This window comes from Microtus oregoni, unplaced genomic scaffold (assembly GCF_018167655.1).
Source record: "Microtus oregoni isolate MIOR12 unplaced genomic scaffold, Mior012 000025F_ref0000491, whole genome shotgun sequence".
Classification (NCBI taxonomy): Eukaryota; Metazoa; Chordata; class Mammalia; order Rodentia; family Cricetidae; genus Microtus; species Microtus oregoni.
In genome coordinates, this window is record NW_024543084.1 from 5,230,389 (window position 1) to 5,252,887 (window position 22,499).

General features: G+C 35.8%; 1 protein-coding gene across 1 annotated transcript in view; it reads left to right on the top strand.

Moving 5' to 3' along the window:
• The window catches only part of Lrp1b (LDL receptor related protein 1B), a 1,777,071-nt gene that overhangs the window by 1,131,515 nt on the left and 623,057 nt on the right, over nucleotides 1-22,499 (top strand). The window contains exon 21 of the mRNA XM_041674488.1: nucleotides 16,729-16,911. Within this exon, the coding sequence (XP_041530422.1) occupies nucleotides 16,729-16,911 (183 nt within the window). The remainder of the gene's footprint in view (nucleotides 1-16,728; nucleotides 16,912-22,499) is intronic.

The window sequence follows — 22,499 nt, forward strand, 5'->3', positions numbered from 1 at the left end:
TGCATTTCTGATTTGTTTATGACATCCAATACCCATGACTCACAAGATCAAGGTAGTTGTATAGAAGTCCACAGCTTGAGCTCTTCATAAAGATCATGTGTTTCTGCTATATCCAGCTTTTCAGATTGCTATTGAGCATATTCTGTTTGTTCCAACTTTGTATGACTTAAGATATATATTATTCACAAGTACTTACTCTCCTACTCGGAATGATATACTTGGTTCTATGTAAAGATGAGAGATGAAAACACCTTTCTTTTTACTACAGGCCAATCTAATGAAATTCTCAATGGGTGCCCTACAGACTCTGACCTTTATACTAAACAGTAGCAATAAGTAGATATGATCTTCCTTTAAATTTTAATCTCCTTTATCCCTCCCAATCCATCTTATTAAATCGATTCTGGATCCTTTCAACTGGACCAGCTATGGACATTCCTACACAGACAATTTTAATGTCTCTCCCAAAAAAATGTTTTCTTATCATAAGAGGTCTTTTTTATAGACATAAAAAAATTAGTAAGCTGGGAGAAGACCACAGACCATTGAGCTGAATTATTTTGTCTCACAGATAAGGACATGTATTCATCTAAACAACCCCTATCCCTCTGAGTGTGTAAAGAACTGGTTTTCTTTGTAAGAAATATTGAGGCTCATGCCTTTGAACCAGGAAGATATTTTCAACAGAGTTAGACTGAAATGAAACACTGACAATACCACTAACCAACTAAAGCAAAACCAACATTCTACCCAGGGAGGATTTGGATACTCAGAACAGTTGTCTAAACCTGATAGTAACTGAAAATTCAAGTTACTTGCTTAGTAATGGGGAAAAAAGCAATTCAGAAGGAACAAAACTTTTGATCTCCCACCCACACCATAGACACCCCAGTGAAATAGTCAAATAAGCAGTAGAATTCAGTCTTATCCATTTAGGAAACAAAATACCAAAATTTACTTTAGTAGTTCCAATAAGCCACCCTGTCATTTTTCTTTCGTGAAAACCTTCAAAGGGTAGTTTCTAATTATTTCTAAAGTTTGCAAAAATTACAGAAAAGTTTGATGCATCAATGGTTAAAAATGAATACTAAAAATATACCTGCACAAGGTTCACTCCCTACCCACCTATAGGGTACCTTCTCCTCAGAGCACACAAGCAAGACAGCAAGGGTATATCTTTTTCACTTATTCTATTAATTTGGAGACCGACCCAGAATCTGGCCATGTGGTCACGCATTTGCATATTTTTTGCTATTTTAAAGCTGATAAGGGTTTTCCTTTTCTTCTTGTATGAACATCTATTACAGCAAGTTCCCCCTCAGTTTCTCCATTACTCACCTTTTGTATTGTTTTCTGATGAAATCTTGTGTACATTCTTTTATTCCTCTTTCTTGCTGTTTTTATGATTTAGCGATTCTACCTAGATGTTTGAAGTTACAAAAATTCAATTTGCAAAAAAAAAAGAGGAAAAATACTAATTTATTTAGAAACATGAGAGAAAGAGGGGCATGGCTCATGTATGATGGTCCGAGAATAATTATGGGGAGGGCAAATTCTCTCCTTCCACAGTATATTCAGAAGAATTAACTAGGGTTGCCATATTTGCACAAAATCGTAGCACCCAAGCTTTACTGCCAAACCTGCATGTCTTCTGTGTAGCCTGGGTGACATGGAGATCTGCCTGTACAACTGTCATTAGAGACAGGCCTGGTCCTGTTGTTTCCTCCTCCAACCCCTTTCCTGAGATTTTTGTTCTAAATAAATCTACCAGTATACATGGAGGAAAACAACAAAATCACTGCCAGTAATTCTCCGTATATTTGACTGAGAAAGAAGTGTGACTTTAAACATGAAGGAATTTGCAAATCAAGTATTGACAAAAATCATAGTAATATTTTTCCTCGTCTTAATGAAAGTATAAATTGCTCCCTCACAAAATAAAATTCAATGTAAATTTAAGTTTTGCTAAATGTTGATAAAAATACATCTGTTTTCAATGAAATATAAACTGCATGGATTAACTTTATTCTCTCACAGATTGATTTGTTTTCTTTGGAAACTGTTAATACTGAGATATCAAAACAATGTTAATTACTAATGGATTTTATCTATAAGAAAACATTGTTTTCCAAGATAAATTATATCTTTAAGTTCATTTGAATTTTAATACTGCAAACACTTTCACATCAATAGCAAAGAAATCTCAAAGGATTTTCTTCGATTACTAAGAAAAAGATCACTTTTACTTTTCTTCCTTTTATTGAAAACTGATTCTTTTTTCTTACAATATATCCTGATTACAGCTTCTTTTCCCTCTACTCCTTCCAGTTCCTCCCCACTCCTCTTCCCTCTGGGTCTACTCCCTTTCTGTTTCTCACTAGAAAAGAACAGGCCTCTAAGCGATAATGACAAAACATGACAAAAATAAAATATAATACAATAAAACAGAAACTGTTTTCTTTAAGGTAGACAAAGCAACACAAAAGAGTTGAAAAGATCCCCAATGTTAGGCACAAGAATCAGAGACCCATTCCTTTACATTCTCAGGAATCCCATAAATACATTAAACTGAAATCTATAATATATAGAAGACCTGATGCAGACCCATGTCTGTTCTGTGCTTGCTGCTTCGGTTTCTGTGAGTTATTATCAGCCTTGATCATCTGATCTGAAGAACCTTGATCTCTGGGTTTCCTCCATCTCCTCTGTCTTTCTTTCTGCCTCCTCTTCCGTAGGGTGCACTGAGCTCTGAGGAGAGGCACTCAGTTCCCATACCATCCCTCAAATGCCCCTCAGTTTTACCTGTGTCTTCTCTTATTCTTTTCCTTAACCTTGTGTCTCCTTCTCTTCCCCACTCTTTTACCCCATTAACTTCCGCTCTGTCCCCAGTCCACCATAGAATCCAGTACAGTTCCCCTTTCCATGGGAGATCCATATATCCTAGTCCCATCTCTACCTAAGACTCTAGGTCTACAGATTGTAAGTTGGTTATCATTTATTTAGTATCTCATGTCTACATATAAGTGAACATATACAATATTCTGTATCTGCATTGCCTCATTCTGACTTTTTTATATTCATTCATTGCTTATAAATTTCTTGTCAGTTTTTTTTTTAATGACTGCATAATTCTCAGTCTTTTCTAAATGTCCAGTATTTTCTTCATCCGCTCTTCTGTTGAAAAAGATCCAGCTTCTGGCTACTATGAGTAGAGCAGAAATTAAGAGTGTAGAAAGCATCCTTGTCATAGGATGAGTGTTCATTTGTATATGTCAAAGATTGTTATAGCTGGATTGTGAGGTATACCAATTTTCAACTTTTCTGAGGAATTGCCATATTGATTTGCATAGTGGCTGTACATATTTTTACTACAGTCCACAGTGAATGAGAGAACACTTATCCTTATTCTATCCTTATTCCATATCCCCACCAACATGAGCTGTCACTTGTGTTGTTGATGACTGCCACGCTGACCAGCATAAAATGTAATCTCAATGTCATGCTGATTTTTATTTCCTTGATGGCTAAGAATGTTGAACTTGAAGTGTTTCTCAATCATTCAAAATTCCTCTAGTGAAAATTGTTTGTTTGTTCCTGTACCCCATTTTTAAATTAAATTATTTGGAATTTTTGGCATCTAGTCTCTTGAGTTCTTTATATAGAGAGAATATTACTCCTCTATCAGATGGGAAGCTAGAAAAAATCTTTTCCTATTTTGTAAGCAGCCAATTTGTCCAAAAGATGGTGTCCTTTGCCTCGGAAAAGCTTTTAAATTTTATAAGGTCCATTCATTATTTGTTGACTGTAGTGCTTCTACTATGTGGTTATTATTAATACAACTTGAAATTGGAAGTGATAAAACCTTTAGCAGTTCTTTTATTATCATTTTTTGATATATATTTTTGTTGTTTTATATATGAGATTGAGAACTGGCCTTTCAAAGCCTGTGAAGAATTTTCTTGGATTTTTTTATAAGGATTTCCATGAATCTGGAAATTGCTTTTGGTTGATGGCTATTTTACAATATTCATCCTATATATCAGATTCATAGAATGGGAGAGATCTATCCATTTTCTGATAGCTTCTTCAATTTTTGTCTTCAAAGATTTTAAATTTTTCTTACACCATTCTTTCACTTGCTTGATTAGAGTTACCCTAAATTATCTTATACTATTTAAGGCTATTGTAAAAAGTGTTAGTTTCCTGATTTCTCTTTCAGTATATTTGTCATTTGTGTATAAGAACATTATTGCTCTCTGTGTCAATTCTGTATCCAAATACATTGCTGAGTCTATCAGCTTTTGAAGTTTCCAGATGGAATTTTTCAGAACACACATGTTCTTCATTTCTGATTTGGGTAATTGGGATATTCTCTATGTATCTTGTATTTGGATAATGGTCAGGCTATCCTTCTGATTTTCTCATGGAACCAATTCTTTGTTTTGTTGACTCTTTGTATTATTCAATTTATTTCTGTTTTATTGATTTCAGGCCTCAGTTTGACAATTTCTTACCTTCAACTCCTTGTGGGCATACTTTCTTCTTTTTGTTTCAGAGCTTTCAGATGTTGAGTAAATTGATAGTATGAGATCATTCTGATTTTTTTGTGTAGACACTTTTAAACTTTCCTTTTAGCACTGCTTTCATTGTGTCCCATAAGTTTGCTTATGCTGTACATTTATTTTCATTGAATTTCTGTGGACAGTCTTTCATTTCTTTATTTCTGTCTTGACCTATTTTTCATTCAGTAGAAAGTGGTTCAGATTCCATGAGTTTGTAAGCTTTCCACTGTTTCTGTTGATTTTTCAGCTTTAGTGTCATAGGATACATGGAGTTATTTCAATTTTCTCATATCTGTTCAGACTATTTTTTCTAAGTATGTGGTCATTTTGGGAGAAAATTCCTTGAAATCCTGAGAAGAAGGTATATTCTTTGCATCTGGGTGAAATGTTCTCCAACTATCTATTGTCTTCATTAGGTTTATGACATCTATAATATCCAGTATTTCTCTGTTTAGTTTTTGTCTGGATGACCTGTTAACTTGTGAGAGTGGGTTGCTGAAGTCTCCCACTATCTGTGTGTGTGAGGATCAAATACATAATTTAAACCATGATAATTTTTTATAGACTTGAGTTTATATGATTTTGAAGAATAGATGTTAAGAATGGGAATGTCATTTAGGTGGATTTTTCTTTGATGAGTATGTAGTGTCCTATTCTATCTGTTTTGATTTGTTTTGGTTTGAAGTTTATTTTGTTAAGTATTAAAAAGGCTACCTCAGTTGCTTCTTAGGTCCGTTTTTTTTTGGGGGGGGGATTTTTTCGAGACAGGGTTTCTCCGTAGCTTTTGGTTCCTGTCCTGGAACTAGCTCTCGTAGACCGGGCTAGCCTCGAACTCATAGAGATCCACCTGCCTCTGCCTCCCAAGTGCTGGGATTAAAGGCATGCGCCACCACCGCCCGGCCTTAGGTCCGTTTTTATTAGAACATCTTTCTCCCAACTCTTTTGCATAAGTGATCTTGAGATGTGTTTCTTGGATTCAACAGATGGATGAATCCTGTTATTACATGCATTCTGTTAGTCTGTGTCTTTTTAATGGAAAATTGAGACCTTTGATATTGAGATATATCAATGTCCAATAATTTTTGTTCCTGTTAATTGCCTTTTCTGTTGTTGTTGTTGGTAGGGTGATGGTGGTGTTGATGATGATGATGTGTGCGTTTATGTTTGCTTCTTTTCATTTTATTTAGCTAGTGTGAGATTATTCAGTCTCTGTGTTCATTGGTAACATGTAAGGTAACCTCCTTAAGTTGGAATTTTCCCTTTACCACATTCTATAGACATGAATTTGCAGATAGATACTGGTTAAATTTCACTTTATCATGGAATATCCTGCTTTCTTTATCTAAGGTAATTGAAAGTTTTGCTAGGTAGTTACGGTAGTGGCATCTGTGTTCTCTTAGAGTCTATAGTACATTTGTCCAGACCCTTTTGGTTTTTTAGAGTCTCCACTGAGAAGTCAGGTATAATCCTGAAGGCCTGTTCTCATATGATACTTGGTGTATTTTTTAACATTTTATTCATATTGTATGTTTAGTATTTTGATTATTACGTGCTGAGGGAAATTTCTGTTCTGGGCCAATCTATTTGGCGTTCTATAAGTTTCTTATACCTTTATAGGTGTCTCTTTCTTCAGGTTATTATAATTTTCTTCAATAGTCTTGTTGAAAATGTTTTCTTGGTCTTTGAGCTGGGATTCTTCTCCTTTTTCTAGTCCTATTGTTCCTAGATTTGGTCTTCTCATAGTATTCAGATTTTCTGAATATTTTGTGTCAGGAGTTCTTTTATATTTAACATTTTATTTGACCACTGTAACCATTTTTTATTGTATCTTTAACACCTGAGATTCTTTCTTCCATGTCTTGTATTCCGCTAATGAAGCTTACCTCTGTGGTTTCTGTTTGGATTTCTAAATTTTTCTTTCTAAAATTCTCTCAGTTTGGAATTTCTATTGATTCCCTTTTTATTTTTAATTTTTGAACAATTTTATTCATTTCCTTCCATTCTTTGTGTTTTCTAGTATTTCCTTAAGGGATTTATTTAATTTCCTCTTTAAGGACATCTATCATTTTCATACATATGTTTTTAAGTTCTTTTTCTTGTACTTCAACCATGTTGGATTATCAGGGCCAGCTTTGTTAGGATGCCTGAGCTATGTAGAGACATATTGCCCTGACAGTTATTGTGCTTTTATGTTGGTGTTTATGCATCTAAGATTTGGATGAAGGTTTAGGTGTTGATTTCTGGATTTGTTTTTGTTGTGAGAGTGTTTTCTTTCCTGGTTTCTGTTTCCTCTCTGTATGTTCAAGTATGATGGTACTGTTGCCTCATAGGAAATTTTCTTTGGAATAGATAGTTGTTTCCACTGATGGTTCCTGGTAAAGTGTGTTTCTGGGTACTGAGAGCTGGCAGTTAGGAATGGGAATAAGCTAGGAGTTCAAAGGAAGAAGGCAGCCAGAAAGTTTGACCATGATCAGGTTGTTTCTATCTCCATGAAATGGGATCAGACAGAGAAAAGAGGTCACCTTTAGTGAAGGGTCTACTATAGTGTTGGGGATGTGACTCTGGGTTTGAACCCAGAGGGAGGGAGTGATGAAGGTCTTCAGTTAGCTTGCCCTTTTCCATGGCTTGCTCAACTGGGGGTTTTTGCTGTTTTTGTTTGTTTGTTTGTTCATATTTTGTAAGGAATGCCTGCTGCTGCTGTTGGAGATTCAGATACTGGGGTGCTTTGGGGGAAGGTTGGAAGAGAAGGTCTTTGTGGTTCACTGGGCATGAAGGCAGACAGGGAAAAAAGACCACAGAAGGTGTTCTTCTACAGAGCTGGAGGAAGACTGAGGAAATTGGGCCTGGAGGAGCAGAAAGAGAGGTGGAGATCTGCAGGTAGTCTAATCTTAATCCCTGTCAGAAGTGGCTTTAGGGTTAGCTGGTGGTACCTGATAGAGTTGGACCAGGAATAAGCAATGAGTGTAGAGAGGAAGGATAGGAAGGAAAGGTCTGTGGTATCCACAGTACATGAGGCTAGAAAAGGTAGTTTTAAAATCCACACTGTTTCTACTGGGAAAATTGAAATAAATTATATAAATGCATCATATGTGAGGAGAACACTATTTGCTATTGAGGAAGTCTATCATTCCCGTCATTACTCTGCAGAAAATTGTAAATAAATGGATCTGTACTTGTTCCAAGGCAGTATAGCCTTTGCATTAAGAAAATAATTATGCATCTTGATGCCAGAGTAATACAGTTTCATAGCATCTAGAATAAACAGGAGACTAGGCTTCATCTTGTGTCTTGCCCTTTCAACAGAAGTGGAAAGAGTAACCACAAGAGCTCTCTGCTTTTCGCAGTCAAGTTGTGCTTCTGGTTTCTCATATTTTGGCTTAGTCAAGTTGAGCTTCCTCAGTGTCAGACTGGCTTACAGCTATTAAGAGAGAAAGACTAGGCATTGCTGAGAAAGAAGCAAACAAAAAATGGATAGGGGGCAAAAGGCAATCTACAAAATAATTGCTTCACCTCTTAATGATTAAGTTGTGTCCATGATGTTGTGGGAGTAAAGCAATTAACAGTGGGAACATGGCTGTTAAAATAGCTTTTAAACTCCTTCAGAGACAGTGAGAGCAGTCAGCATTTGTTTCCTTATTTATATGAAAATTTAGCTGTATTTCATTTTATTTTCAATATTAAATCAACCAAAATCCTCCTAAGAAATTACTCTAGTGTTTAGAGTCATACACTTAAACACTACAACTATCTCCTCATAGATAATCACTGCTTCATGGGATTTTATCATAGAGACTTTAATTTTATGCTTTTTATATGCAAATTCTACAGATTAACATGCGCTTCAGTAATGGTTTGTTTTTTCATTAGCTTATTACCTCTACTATATTATGATTTTGTGTGAAATATTTGAAATAGTGTTTTTAAAATATGAATTTTATATGAAATAACCTAATAGTTTCTCTAGTTTTAATTTTAATATCCATTTAATGATCTAGGGGAATAGGTTATTTTTAGAGGGGATTGAAAGTTCTGTCTCATGCTTTGGGGTGTGTTTATGTCTAAGTGTTAACATAAAAGCAATGTGTTTGTGTTTGAGCTTCTACACAATCCTTTAAATATTTTCCTATTTGGCCCTTTTAACTGATCCAAACAACAAATATATCAAAATTTGAAATCGTTTTTTTATTGCCCCTTAGTATTTCATGGTCTCGATAAGCATTTCAAACCTTATATTAGTGTGCATAAGTGCATCTCCATCCCAGACTGCATTTGACTGTTCAGAAGGTACTTGTTTCCCAAACTGGTTGTATCAGTTTGCACTCCCACCAGCAATGGAGGAATGTCTTCCTTAAGCCCCATCCTCTGCAGCATAAGCCAGTTTCACGTTTTTGATGTTGGCCATTCTGACAAGCATAAGATTTGGAATCTCAGAGTTGTTTTGATTTACATTTTCCTGATGGCTAAGGATGTTGTTCATTTCCTTAGGTGTCTTTCCATCATTTAAGATTTATCTTTTGAGAGTCCTCTGTTTAGGTTTGTACCCCATTTTTATTAGACTATTTATTCTTTTAATATCAAGTTTCATGAGTGCTTTGCATGTTTTGGAAATTAGTCCTCTGTTCGTTGTGGGGTTGGTGAAGATTTTTTGCCATTCTGTAGGTTGCCCTATTGTCTTCTTGACTGTGTCCTTTGCTTCTCAGTTCCAGGAGGTCCCATTTATTAATGGTTTCTCTCATTGTCTGTGCTACTGGGGTTATATTTAGGAAATGTTCTTCTGTATCAATGTGTTCAAGTTTACTCCTCACTTTCTCTTCTTTAAGGTTTAGTGTGGTGGCTTTATGTTGAGGTCTTTGGTCCATTTGGACTTGAGTTTTGTGAATGGTGATAGATATGGATTTATTTTCATTCTTCTACATATTGATATTCAATCATGCCAGCACCACTTATTGAATATGCTTTCTTTTTTCCATTTTATATTTCTAACTTTTTTTTCCCAAAATCAGGTGTTTGTAGGTGTGTGGATTGAAATTTCTCAGAAAATTAGGAAACAATCTACCTCAAGATTGAACAATACCACTTTGGGATATATACCCAAAGGAAACTCATTCATACCAAAAGGGCATGTGCTCAAGTATGTTCATAGCAGCATTATTTGCAATAGCCTGAACCTGAAAACAACCTAGATGCCCCTCAGCCGAAGAATGGATAAAGAAAATGTGGTACATTTACACAATGGAATATTACTCAGAAGTAAAAAAATAATGATAGTTTGAAATTTGCAGGCAAAGAAATTGATCTAGAAAAAAAATCCATTTTGAGTGAGGTAACCCAGACCAGAAAGACAAATATCATATGTACTCACTCATAAGTGACTTTTAGACATAAAACAAACAAACAAAAAAACAGCCTACAATTCACAATCCTAGAGAACCTAGACAGCAAAGAGGACTCTAAGGGAGGCATACATGGATTTAAATAGGAAGAAAAAGACAAGATCTGAATAAATTGGAAGTATGGTGGGTCACGGAAGAGGGCAGAAGGGAAGAGGGGAGGAAGGGAAGAGAATGAAGAAAAATGTATAATGCAATAAAACAATAAAAAGGTACTTGTTTTGCTTTTAAACAAAGTATCAAACCTGTGTTTTGGAAGCATGTGAAGGTGAAGAGGAGAGAAGCGATGTAAAGGGAATACAGTAAGATAATGACCAGGCAAATCCACTAGACCTTGGCCTTCCATCAGTCACCAAGTCCTGGTGAAGAGATGAATGCGCAGCATTAGGGAATGGAGGAGAAACAAATGGAGGGCGGAGGGATGGAGAGAGGGGAGAGAGAGAGAGAGAGAGAGAGAGAGAGTAGGGTTAAGCCCAATAGTTACTCTCTACATTATTTAGACTCCTTGAGATAAAATGTCTAACAAAACTTTTATTCTCAATATTGTTTTTTATATTTATTATTTGTTATTATTATATATAGTTGTATTTGGTTTAGTTCTGTCTTATTTAGACAAAAGGGGGAGATGTACGGTTAAGCCCAGCCTTAGGGGGCGTGTACGCCTCGGGTGAATGTTTAGCTATAAATCTGCATTTGCCCAGCCGCCCCTTCTGCTTCCTGTTTCTCTGTGGGAACCGTGGTACTGTAAGTCTAATTTCCCCATTAAAGCTGTGTATATTTTTTTTACAATCTGTCTGCATTCGTTTATGCTGCTACAAAAGAGAGAGAGAGACAGAGAGAGAGACAGAGAGAGATTTGACCCACAAAGTTTGTAACTCCCCCCCCCAAAAAAAAAGTCCCAATATTCTTAAGGGAAATTTAAGCTCCCTGAGGTATGAACAGCTAAGGCTTTCTCCATCTATTGATAAGTAGTGTGAGGCCACAAATTTGCTGTGGGCTGGTTTGTGCGATGGATAAAAAAATCTGGAAAGTAAGTCTTAAACAAATGTCTCCATCCACAAAGGAATATTTAATAATAATGGTTAAACAAAGATCTAGAAAGAAAGGTGGACCAGACAGAATGATATGTGGCACATATACTGCAAGAGACTTGATGCTTGGGAAGCATTGTGCTATATAATTTTCAAAGCAGGGAACAATAGATACCAAGCTAAGGCATAGAAGTCATTAAAAAAGCAATAAAAATAATTCTCAAGATTGGACTCAAATTTTAAATAATTCACCATATTTCCAACCCTATATTCTCTTTCCTCTTTCCTCTGAGAGTAAAGAAGACTTTAGCATACTTACCAAACCAAATGTGTGTGTATATGTGTGTGTGTATGTAATTGCAATTCCTCTATGTTTTTTGTAGAGTTGCTAGTCTTCCACTGCAAATGTTTAGTCACAGCAGATTCACTTAAATATTGAGATAAATTCTACTATCAGTTGCTACATTTCCTCCAGGGCTCTTTATTTATTTATTTATTTATTAGATTTCCCAAATTGTATGTTTGGTTTAAATAGCTTCAGGGTAAAAAAAGATACAGTAAAATTCCATTAGTTAAAAATATAATAACCAGCATCAGCATCATGGAAACACAAGAGTAAAACAGCATGCGCATGCACATAAACACACAGCCATAACTAGAGCACTCCACTGAGACAACCATAGCGCAAAGACAAACTGTGCCAAGCCTCAGAGCTGAGGAAGTCAGGACTCAGGGGAGTCACATTTGGAACTAATGTTAAAGCATTCCTTGTAGGCTCTTTCTGAGGGATGTTGCTCTCTATACAGAGGAAAATCAGCAACTTTTAACAGAAACTGATTGTATTTGGCAAGAGAGATAAGATGAATAAAACTCCAAAACTTAAAAAAAAAATGCATCGAAAGAAGAGAACTCACAAATGTCTAAATAGGTACGGGCTCTTTTCAGGTTCTTTTAATGATGTAGGAAGAGGAAGCAGAGGGGGAATAAAAAACGCAAATGTTTGTGTGCAATTGTGTATATTAGAGCAAGTGGCTTCAGTATAAACCAGTGTTCAAGAAGAGGAAATAGATAGGTAAATGTGTGCATCTTGATTCTACACACATACACACACACACACACAGAGAGAGAGAGAGAGAGAGAGAGAGAGAGAGAGAGAGAGAGAGAGAGACTTGGAATATCTATGCAATCATGAGAATCAAACTGAATATTATTTTTATTATCCTGTTTTTCCTTCCAGCTGAAATCTAACATTTAACATGATGCTTTGCTAGGTCTAGGCCCTGCCTGTCTGTTTCTTTCTTGTCACTTCTCCCACACTCCACACAGTTTTTAAAAATCTACTAAATTTGCTATACAACAAATTAATAAATCTTTGATCTCCACTAATGTAGGTCAGTGGTAGAATGATTATTAGCATGTGAGAGTGTTTCAATCTTTGTTACCTAAAGTGAGAGAGACCAAAGAATCTTCCCGTTCACTTCCTTTTCCCCTCTGACTGATTATAAAATAGGATTCAGGACTCCTGCTTTGTTTCTGTCATAAGATAGGCTCACTTCAGACCACCAAGGCTAGGCTGGTTTTATCTGTCCGCACAGCAATTGCTCCTGCCATGAGTATTTATGATGTCGTTTGGCAACTGCACATTTATCTGGGTGTCGCCTACAATGTGAAATGTTTCCAGAAGCAGAAGCCATGTCTGCTATTTGGACTGGGCAGTCCAACAACTGGTGTTATCTGGATGCTGATTCAAACTTCAGATTATCCATTTATCCAAATAGTTGCCAGCAAAAATTGACAATGTGAACTGAATTATGTTATCATTACTTCAGTGTTTCAAAATCTCCAGTACTGATATAACTGAATGTATTTTACCATGGTTATTAATAAATGCCCACAAAATTCTGGCCCTAACCATCCAGATCTTATTTTACTCAATAGCTTCTATTCCTTTGTTTGTGTTTCAAATTAAGTCTTGCTTTGAAATTTTTCCTATTACATCCTTTCTGCTTTGCAAGTTTTTCACCTTAAAGTTTTCATAGCTTTCCCCCATCATTTTAGATTTGGCTCCTATGACTCATTCTGTAACTAAAGTCATATTTAGTGTTTTATATTCACATCGGCATTTTCTTTTTTTTTTAAATTTATTTATTTATTAAAGATTTCTGTCTCTTCCCCACCACCGCCTCCCAATTCCCTCCCCCTCCCCAATTAAGTCCCACCCCCCTCAGCCCGAAAAGCAATCAGGGTTCCCTGTCCTGTGGAAAGTTCAAGGAACCCCCACCTCCATCCAGGTCTAGTAAGTTGAGCATCCAAACTGCCTAGGCTCCCACAAAGCCAGTGCGAGCAGTAGGATCAAAAACCCATTGCCATTGTTCTTGAGTTCTCAGTAGTCCTCATTGTCTGTTATGTTCAGTGAGTCCGGTTTTATCCCAGGCTTTTCCAGACCCAGGCCAGCTGGTCTTGGTGAGTTCCCAGTAGAACATCCCCATTGTCTCAGTGTGTGGGTGCACCCCTCGCGGTCCTGAGTTCCTTGCTCGTGCTCTCTCTCTTTCTGCTCCTGATTTGGACCTTGAGATTTCTGTCCTGTGCTCCAATGTGGGTTTCTGTCTCTGTCACCTTTCATCGCTTTTCTGATAATAAAGAGTGAAAGTTGCAATACATGTCCAGTTGATTAGCCTTTATTGTGATTGAGAATATAGGGTCCAAATCTATGTGAGTAGGTTTAGCTGACAAATTGTGATAAAGTATATTCCTTTCAGGAATGATGTGGACCTTCTAGAGTCTTGTATTTTTTTTATTTATTTATATTTATTTATTTATTTATTTTATTTTATTTTTCGAGACAGGGTTTTTCTGCAGCTTTTGGTTCCTGTCCTGGAACTAGCTCTTGTAGACCAGGCTGGCCTCGAACTCACAGAGATCTGCCTGCCTCTGCCTCCTGAGTGCTGGGATTAAAGGTGTGCGCCACCACCGCCCAGCGAGTGTTGTATTTTTTATTTCTTCTTGTTGGCTTAAATCAACACCAAAGAAATAGTTATCTCCAAATCTGCAATGGTTGGATAACAAAGGCAATATTTAAAACTTTTCCAATTTAATACAAAGACTTTGTCCTTGTGTTTTGCCACAGCATAATGGGTCTATGACGGTCCATCCTGATTTCAGTGACATTATTGGAATTCATTCTACCCCTCACATTGGTTACTTTCTTCATGGATGTATTTACCTGTTTATACAGTAATTTATTATATTTCTACATGCTTCCTTCTCTCCTCATACATAGGCCATGCTCATCACTACCCAGAATATTTGATTCTTTCTTTCTACATTTTTTGCTCGCTGACCACCAGCTAATGAAGTAGTCCTAGGAAAGCTAAAGTGTCTGAAGCAATATAGAGTTTATAGAACTTTTCATTAAAAGCTAAATTCTACCATGATGTTATAGAAGAGTAAAATAAATGTTAAATTTTATTAGAAAAACAACTGAACTTTAGTAACTTAAATATAAAAAGGAAATGAATTTTCATATTCTTCTATATTTCTGTATAAGCCAATTTCATTTTATTTTTGAGTCTCTTCATGATTAAAACCTTTCTAGAAGTTCAAAATGGTATTGTGATAAAAAGGCCAGAGAAGTCACTGCTGTAGATGCTTTCTCTGACACTATCTACATGCGTTTTGGAAAATTAATAAATAATTCCGTAATTTATTCACATATTTGTTTTTAACAAAGTAAAATGAATCGGATGAATGATTCATTTCCAGCTGGGTTTTATCCCATCCCCATAGTTATTGTGCTGTATAGGACAATGGGACTCTGTAAATGAGCATGGGAGACACAATGGGTAAGAATAAAACAGATGCTAAGAGAACTGGAAAGTACTGCCTTTCATTGAGAGTCAAAAGTGCTGGGTAGATAATACGGGTTCAGGCGAGCATATGTAGCAATATAAAACATCATATATAAGTTCAATTTCATAAACTGTAATAACTAACAATGAGGTTTCTGAATAGAAGATACAGTTTTAGCTTGTTTTGGTTTTCAAGGAAATTCAGTCTCTTATAAAGACAAAGATATTAATAAGTAAAGAGTATACAAGAAGGTAGTGTTAGCTGGGAAAATAATGTGACATAGACCGGGATTCACACATGAAAGACATGTTGATGCATACTTAAGTCAACTGTTCTTACATGCCAGTTTGGCTCTCTATGATACACTAAATTTACCATTCCCAGCTACATTCTAGTGTGTAAATGACTAGAATTTAGTTGTATGTAGTAGACTTTAGGTGCTGCAATAGACTACAGATTTTTTACTTTTAATAACAGATAGCAGGAAAAAAAGTCTACAGAAAAAATTTTATTAGCATTTAAATGTGGAGACTATTTTTCCTACTCTGTACTAGCTACATTATTATTCATTATTATTATTATTATTAATATTATTATTCCTTGCTGTAATAGATAGTTTTCTTGTCTCTGCATTGTTAATATTTACTCCTCCAGCATTTCTTTAGAAGTCGTATCAAGCCTTCTCTAGTGTTAATTAATTTACTTGACATATTGTAATTAAAAATTCTTAAAATAATGAACATACCTATGTATACCACAAGGAGAAGAAACAGTAAACATTGTAGTTAAAATATTTATTTACAAACACCATGTATTCCACACAGTAACACTTCCAGGTGGACAGAAGGACATCTCTAGGTATCGGTAATTGATTTAATGACATCAGAATTTTGATCTTAAGTAAGTCAATTATTTATAATCCTTACTTTAAATAATTACCAAGTCAACAAATTAAACGGGTGAATAATTGTCAAATTAAATGATCTTTGCTAAGAATCATAATACAAAATATAAAATAAATTTATTACATTAAAACTTTAGCCACAAATATTTATCAATAGACTTATTTTAGAATGGTACTGGAGAATATTGGAGAATATATCATTAATATCATACTCATAATATTTGCTATTTTAAAACTTTAAAAAATTGATTATACTTACATTGTTCAGCTGTTACAGTATAAAATATATCTATGCCTTAATATTTATATCCCCTTAATCTTAGTGATGATTAATTTATCATACATTCATTTTATCAACAAGCCAGAGAGTAATATACCTGGGTATTATATGCATTACTATTCATTAATAGAATTTGAATCTGTAATAGTATATTAAATTCAGCTCTAAAACTTCTTGCTTTGATTGTAGGAATGAAATCTTGTATCTTGAAAATAGTTTACTTATTGTGCGTGTTTCTTTGCTTTCAAATTCTCAGTTGTTATTTTGCAAAGGTTTTCTTAATCACAAAGTTCTTATTGTTTCTTTGGTTATTTATTTCTTGGTAATTTGAAAAAATTGCTCCAGAAATGTCAAAAATCATGAAAAATCCTATCAGTAGGAGATTTTGTTTACATGACTTGAAGAAAGTACTTCAAAGACAGTACCTAAAGGCGTTAATTAAGACAACAGTAACACATCCACACAGTGTCTTTACTCATTTATGTAAACCTTCAGGAAATCTGCAAGAGACAGTAAATATTATTTTCGCCTAATGTTTGTTTTAAAAGTGGATTTGAAATGCTTGAGCATTTCATAGCTGTTAGAATAAAATATATAATTTCTTTAGCATAATAATATTACCCAAAGAGAAAAAGATTATTAAAAAATGACAGTAAAATCACAATTTCTTTCCTATCTTGCCCCATTTTCCCCTTATTGATTTAAAATTAAGAAGTTCATTCTCCTGTCGGCTGCACTGGGAATGAATTTCAGTGCCTCCCTGATGGAAACTGCATCCCTGATCTCTGGCGCTGTGACGGAGAAAAGGACTGTGAAGACGGCAGTGACGAAAAAGGCTGCAATGGTACCATTCGATTGTGTGACCAGAAAACCAAGTTTTCCTGCAGGAGCACAGGTGAGTACAATGAACATCCCGGGGCCCTCCTTGTTCTCTGAAAAGGATTTTCAGTTTTTGGTAGATAAGCTCACATCTTCTGTGTAGTAGTAGTGAAATATCTAACAGAGGCATTCTAGATCCAACACCATCCTACCAATGTATTCTTTATGAACTCATGGAGGAAACTGAAGTGTTTAACTTGCTGAAATTTACTGACCCTGAAGAGTAGAATGTAATTCTGAGATCAATGTAGCTAACCTACATAGTAATGCCGTAGATAAAATCCTCCCAAAATGAAAATGCCACTGGGAAGAGTAGGTAACACATGTTAATTTACATCTACTTTCCTAGATTTCATTGCCATTGCTTGGCTCCTGCTGTTTGCCACTTGAAACTGATTATTTTTAGTGTCATTGGCAATACTGTTATTTTCCATAAAGGTGTCTCTTATGACATTTCCACTTTTCCCTACTTACAGAGAGTTCCTCTTGAGATCTCACTTATTGATTTCTCTTTCTATGACTGGTGATGTGATAATGTTAAGAAAAGAAATAATGTATTGTGTTGTTAGGAGGCCACTTGTTAGTTCCTGGCTGCTCAGCCCCAAAATAATCACACAGAAACCATATTATTTAAATCACCGTTTGCCCATTAGCTCTAGCTTCTAATTGGCTAGCTCTTACATATTAATTTAACCCATTTCTCTTAATCTTTGTATCTCCATGTGGCTCTGGCTTACCAGCTAAAGTTCTGGCATCTGTGTGTAGAGGGGCTACATGGCTTCTCTTCTGCTCACCTTCCTTCTCCCAGCATTCAGTTTAGTTTTCCCTGCCTAACTATGTTCTACTTTGGTATAGGTCCAAAGCAATCCTCTATTAACCAGTGGTATTCACAGCATACAGAGGGAAATCCCACATCATCATTATCTTTTGCTTAACTGTGAAACCCAACCATTGAAAGAGTCTCTGATAGGTTTCATATTAGAGTCCTGTGGGTTTCACAGTACATTCTAAATTACTCTACAATTTCCCTCTATAGTGCAATTGCTCAGGTAGTTTAACCATGGACTCTCAGCTCCCCACTCCTTTTCTAGATTCCAAGCAGGAAAGGGGGTAGCACAGCTCTTTGCAAACAGAGTAGGGAGATTGTGGCTGATGGCCATTTGAAGACATAGAGCCTTAAGTCTCTTACACAAACACACCACATTTGTGGCTGATGGCCATTTGAAGACATAGAGCCTTATGCCTCTTACCCAAACACACCACATTTGTTAACCTCAAACAATGAAATAAGAAGAAATACTTGTTTTTGTCATAGTGTATACAAATAGATCCTCCTATAGTTCATTCCTATCGAAGATGGTATGTTTCACAACTGGTAACTTTCCAAACAACATTTCTTCATACATTTTATTTTTAAGTTTTAGATAATTTCTTATATGAGTACTGTATTCATACCATCTCCATTCTCTTTCCAATCTCTCCTATGGTCCCAACCTCAACTATTTCAAATTTATGGCACCTCTTTTCTTTAATTGTCACTATTGTTAATTGTGTCTTTCTATGTGTATTACCTATATAACTACAACCTACTGTGTCTATTTACTATTGCTCATATATGATTTTGGATTGACTATTTGGTATTGGATAATCAGCGAGGGACCTTGGCCCTGGGGAAGACTGAATCTCTCCTTCTTTGAACTCATTAATTGCCTGTAGCACTTTATCTATGGAGGGGGCATTGTGAGGTTTCTTCCATCTACACTGGAGTATCAAGTGGTTTTGTTTAGTCAGCCATATTGTAAAGATGTCTTAAGTTCTGTCCCATTTTATAAATATAAGACCATCTCCAACACACTTCCTTATCCTCTTGCTCTTTACAATCTTTTTGTTCATTCTTCCACGATGTTCCATTAGCTGAATGTATAGGGGTTGCATTCAAGATACATTAGGTAGTTCTCCGCAGTGTGACTAGTTGTGAATTGCTGTGAGGGACTCCATTTTTGCAAAAGCAGGTTTCTTTGATGAGGCTACAGAGCTCTGCTCTTTTACTGTCATAAGCATAAGTATTTAGAATGAAATTATAAATTACACTGTGTTAGGGAAATGACAGTAGTATACTCCTCTTGGTTCCACAGCCTCTCTAGATAGAGGAACATGGCTACAATACTGAATTCTCTCCTGTTTAGGGGGTCTTAAGTTAAATTAGAAAGTTATAGGATACCCCAAAGATATAGTGCCACTATTGCAAGGTGGGGACTGTCTTGTCCTGCTGGTCATTGTTGTAGATCACAGGTTCACATTGTTGTAGGAGACTCAGCTAGATAGGACTATTGATTGCTTTCATTGATGGCAGCACACACCACCTTCTTGTACTATAAGTGCTATTCCTTGAGGAAGATCAAGATTGATTACTTCAATCCTGTGTTTAAATATGTAGTGTTGTAAGCAATAGTGACTTACATTTAAATTCTTGTACCCAACTAATGGCAACAGCAAAAGTCTATCTTGTATTATGTCTACTATACACTTATCTGGTCTGTCCAATAGTATCCATTAACTAATACAACCAATTGTGCACTCCAAGTAGCTGATAGAGAGAATGTTAAATTTCCCCAACTCAAAATAATCATTAGGTTTTTAGTACTGAATATGTCACTTACCATAATCTATGCATTATGAATTGGCTAAAAGTGAATGCTATATTCCCTAAACACACATAATTTTTTGTGTCTATTTTAAACAAAATGTTAATGATCTGTCAAAGAGCATCATCCAGTCCAGTACTTGCCTTGTAAGTCTGAAAACCTGAGTTAGAATCCGGGAACCCATGGAAAAAATATGAGCATATTGGCACACACTTGCAGTCCAGCACTGAGGAGATAGAGATGGGCAGGTATTTGCAGTCTCCCTGTCTCATGTACTTGGTGAGTTACAGGTCACTGAGAGACAATGCCTTTTTTCAAAAGTGGATTCAGGCTGATGAATGATATTCAAGATTGTTTGACTTACAAACACACACACACACACACACACACACACACACACACATTGCAAAGTTATTTTAAAAGGGTTAAATAGCAGTGTAACTTTTTAGCTATAAAGTCAACAAAAACTGTTTTTAACTTACATGAACAAAAAATACATGTAAAAAGATAAATAATAAATGAGACATCTAGGAAAACTTAATTGAGCATTGCATTGCGCTGTGCCTGATGCCCTAATGTAGAGGTTTGTCTGCAATAACCTCTTATAGACTGCTTCCTGTGGTTATAATTTAATTAAAAATACAAATGTGAGGTAGGTGGTTGAAAATTATCAAAAAAACTGAATTCTTAGTGGTGCTTTTATGAGTTTTGGATTTTATCTTTAATATACTTATATTAAAGATGTTTATAGCCAATTTGTCTAAGAGCATCAAAATTTAATGTGTAAAGGCAGGGTTGTGAAAAAGACTGATGCCTCCTTTTGGAAAAACAGTGAGGGAGGTGATAACTTACCCACTCAATGTCTGAAATGTAATCTGTCCCTTAGCTGCAACAGAACACAGTGTATTAATATTTGGAAGTCATAATACACAACTCCACATTAACGTTTTCTATATAGACTTTTATGAACATTAGTGACACTAAAATAAATTGCATATATAAACACTGATCTAAAGTATGCTTCTGAAATCTCTATTTATTTGCTTAAATTATTAGTTTTACAAATGATAAGAACACAATGAACTTGGAGATTCATGTTTATTTTCAAAGCTATCTCAAATGCTAGTTTGGACATTTAAAAGTTTCTAAGGTAATAAATTTATGTGTGTTGATTATAATGGTCTTTTTTTCTACACAAATCTTTAAAAATTAGCTTTTAAATGTATATTAAATAAGAGCTTCTAATTCTTATTAAGAACAATGTGAGATGAAACACTGAAATAAAATATAATACAACCATCAATATTTCAGAGGATCTTATCTCAAAGGACCAGTTTCCTGTCACCTCTGATCTCTCAAACCTGGACCTATGAATAGCACTAATTCTATAAATATCAGATTGGGTGGGGAGGGAAAATCCAAATCTTCACGTGGAAAGCCATTCTTCAGATTGGAAACAGAAACTTAGATTTAAATCACAAAGTGATGTCAATATCCCCAAGTGAGAAAAGAATGTGAAATTGACTCTGCCTTCCCATTTTAAGGAGTTTACATTTTTTTAAAATTTTAGTTTATTCATTCTCTATAATAATAAAAGTATGCTAGTAATTTTTTTTTTAATTTCTGCCTCCTCCCGCCTCCCATTAACCTCCCCCTCCTCCCACTCCTTTCCCCCTCTCCCCACTCCTTTCCCCCTCCTGCTCCAGTCCAAGAGCAGTCAGGGTTCCCTGCCCTGTGGGAAGTCCAAGGTCCTCCCCCCTCCATCCAGGTCTAGGAAGGTGAACATCCAAACAGGCTAGGCTCCCACAAAGCAAGTTCATGCAGTAGGATCAAAACCCAGTGCCATTTTTAAAAAATTGCAAAATGATACATACATGTACAAAGATATTCAATGCAGTTTACTTGTTTTGCTTTGTTTTCCAGGTAAAAATATAGAAGCAATGGATTTCCCATCTGAAGGGAAACTACTAAATAATTGCAGTATAGTCATGTAGTGAATTATTGTTATTCACATAAGAGGAAAGGAAATGACAATTTCCTTAGTTACAGTTTCTATTGCTGTGAAGGCATGTTACGAACACAGCAATTCTTAGGAAAACATTTAATAGAGTAGCTTACACTTGAGAGAGATTCAGTTCATTATCATCTTACTATCAAGGTGGCACAGGGCAACATGCTTGGGAGATAACTGAGAGTACTTACACTTGAATTCACAGGCAACAGGAGTGGTCTCTCTCACTGAGTGTGACTTGAGCAATCATGAGATTTCAAAGCTCAACCCCCCAGCCCCCCGCAGTGACATGCTTCCTCCAAGAAGACCACACCTACTCCAACAATGCCAAGCCTCCTAATAGGGTCATTCCCAGTTAGTTTATGGGGGCTAATGACATTCTAATTACCACAACAGGCACTCCTTGCTTGCTATTAAAAGCACAAAGAAGTGAGAAGTGGGGTAAATATTGATATATTAAATGATGAAACATTCCAACAGTAATCTAGAATATCTCAGATACTGAGCCAGGTCAAGTTGGGTGCTTAATCAGGTTGCATTTGCAAACTAGTGGAAGAAGACAATTCTCAGCTCTTACAAAGCTGGTGACAGACAAGACTCACTACTTGAAGTCACAAACTGGAAAGGTAATCTGCATACTTTTGAAAGAAAAACTGGTATCTACATATGTTTGTAGTTTTACACACACACACACACACACACACACACACACACTTATTTGTTTATAGCACTTGCTAGTCACAGCCTGAGCTAATGACCTCACTGAAGTCAAGTGGTTTAAAAAAAAAATGGAAAAGACAAAGTCTTGGCAGTTCAAGGAACTTGACTTTGTTTTATAATTCGCAATAATAAAAATATAGCAATGTTTGGGAATAAAATCCTATAAATACATGCGTTACTGAATAGAGAATGCTGGAAATTGGGGCTTGTGTGAAGTAGAGGCAGTGA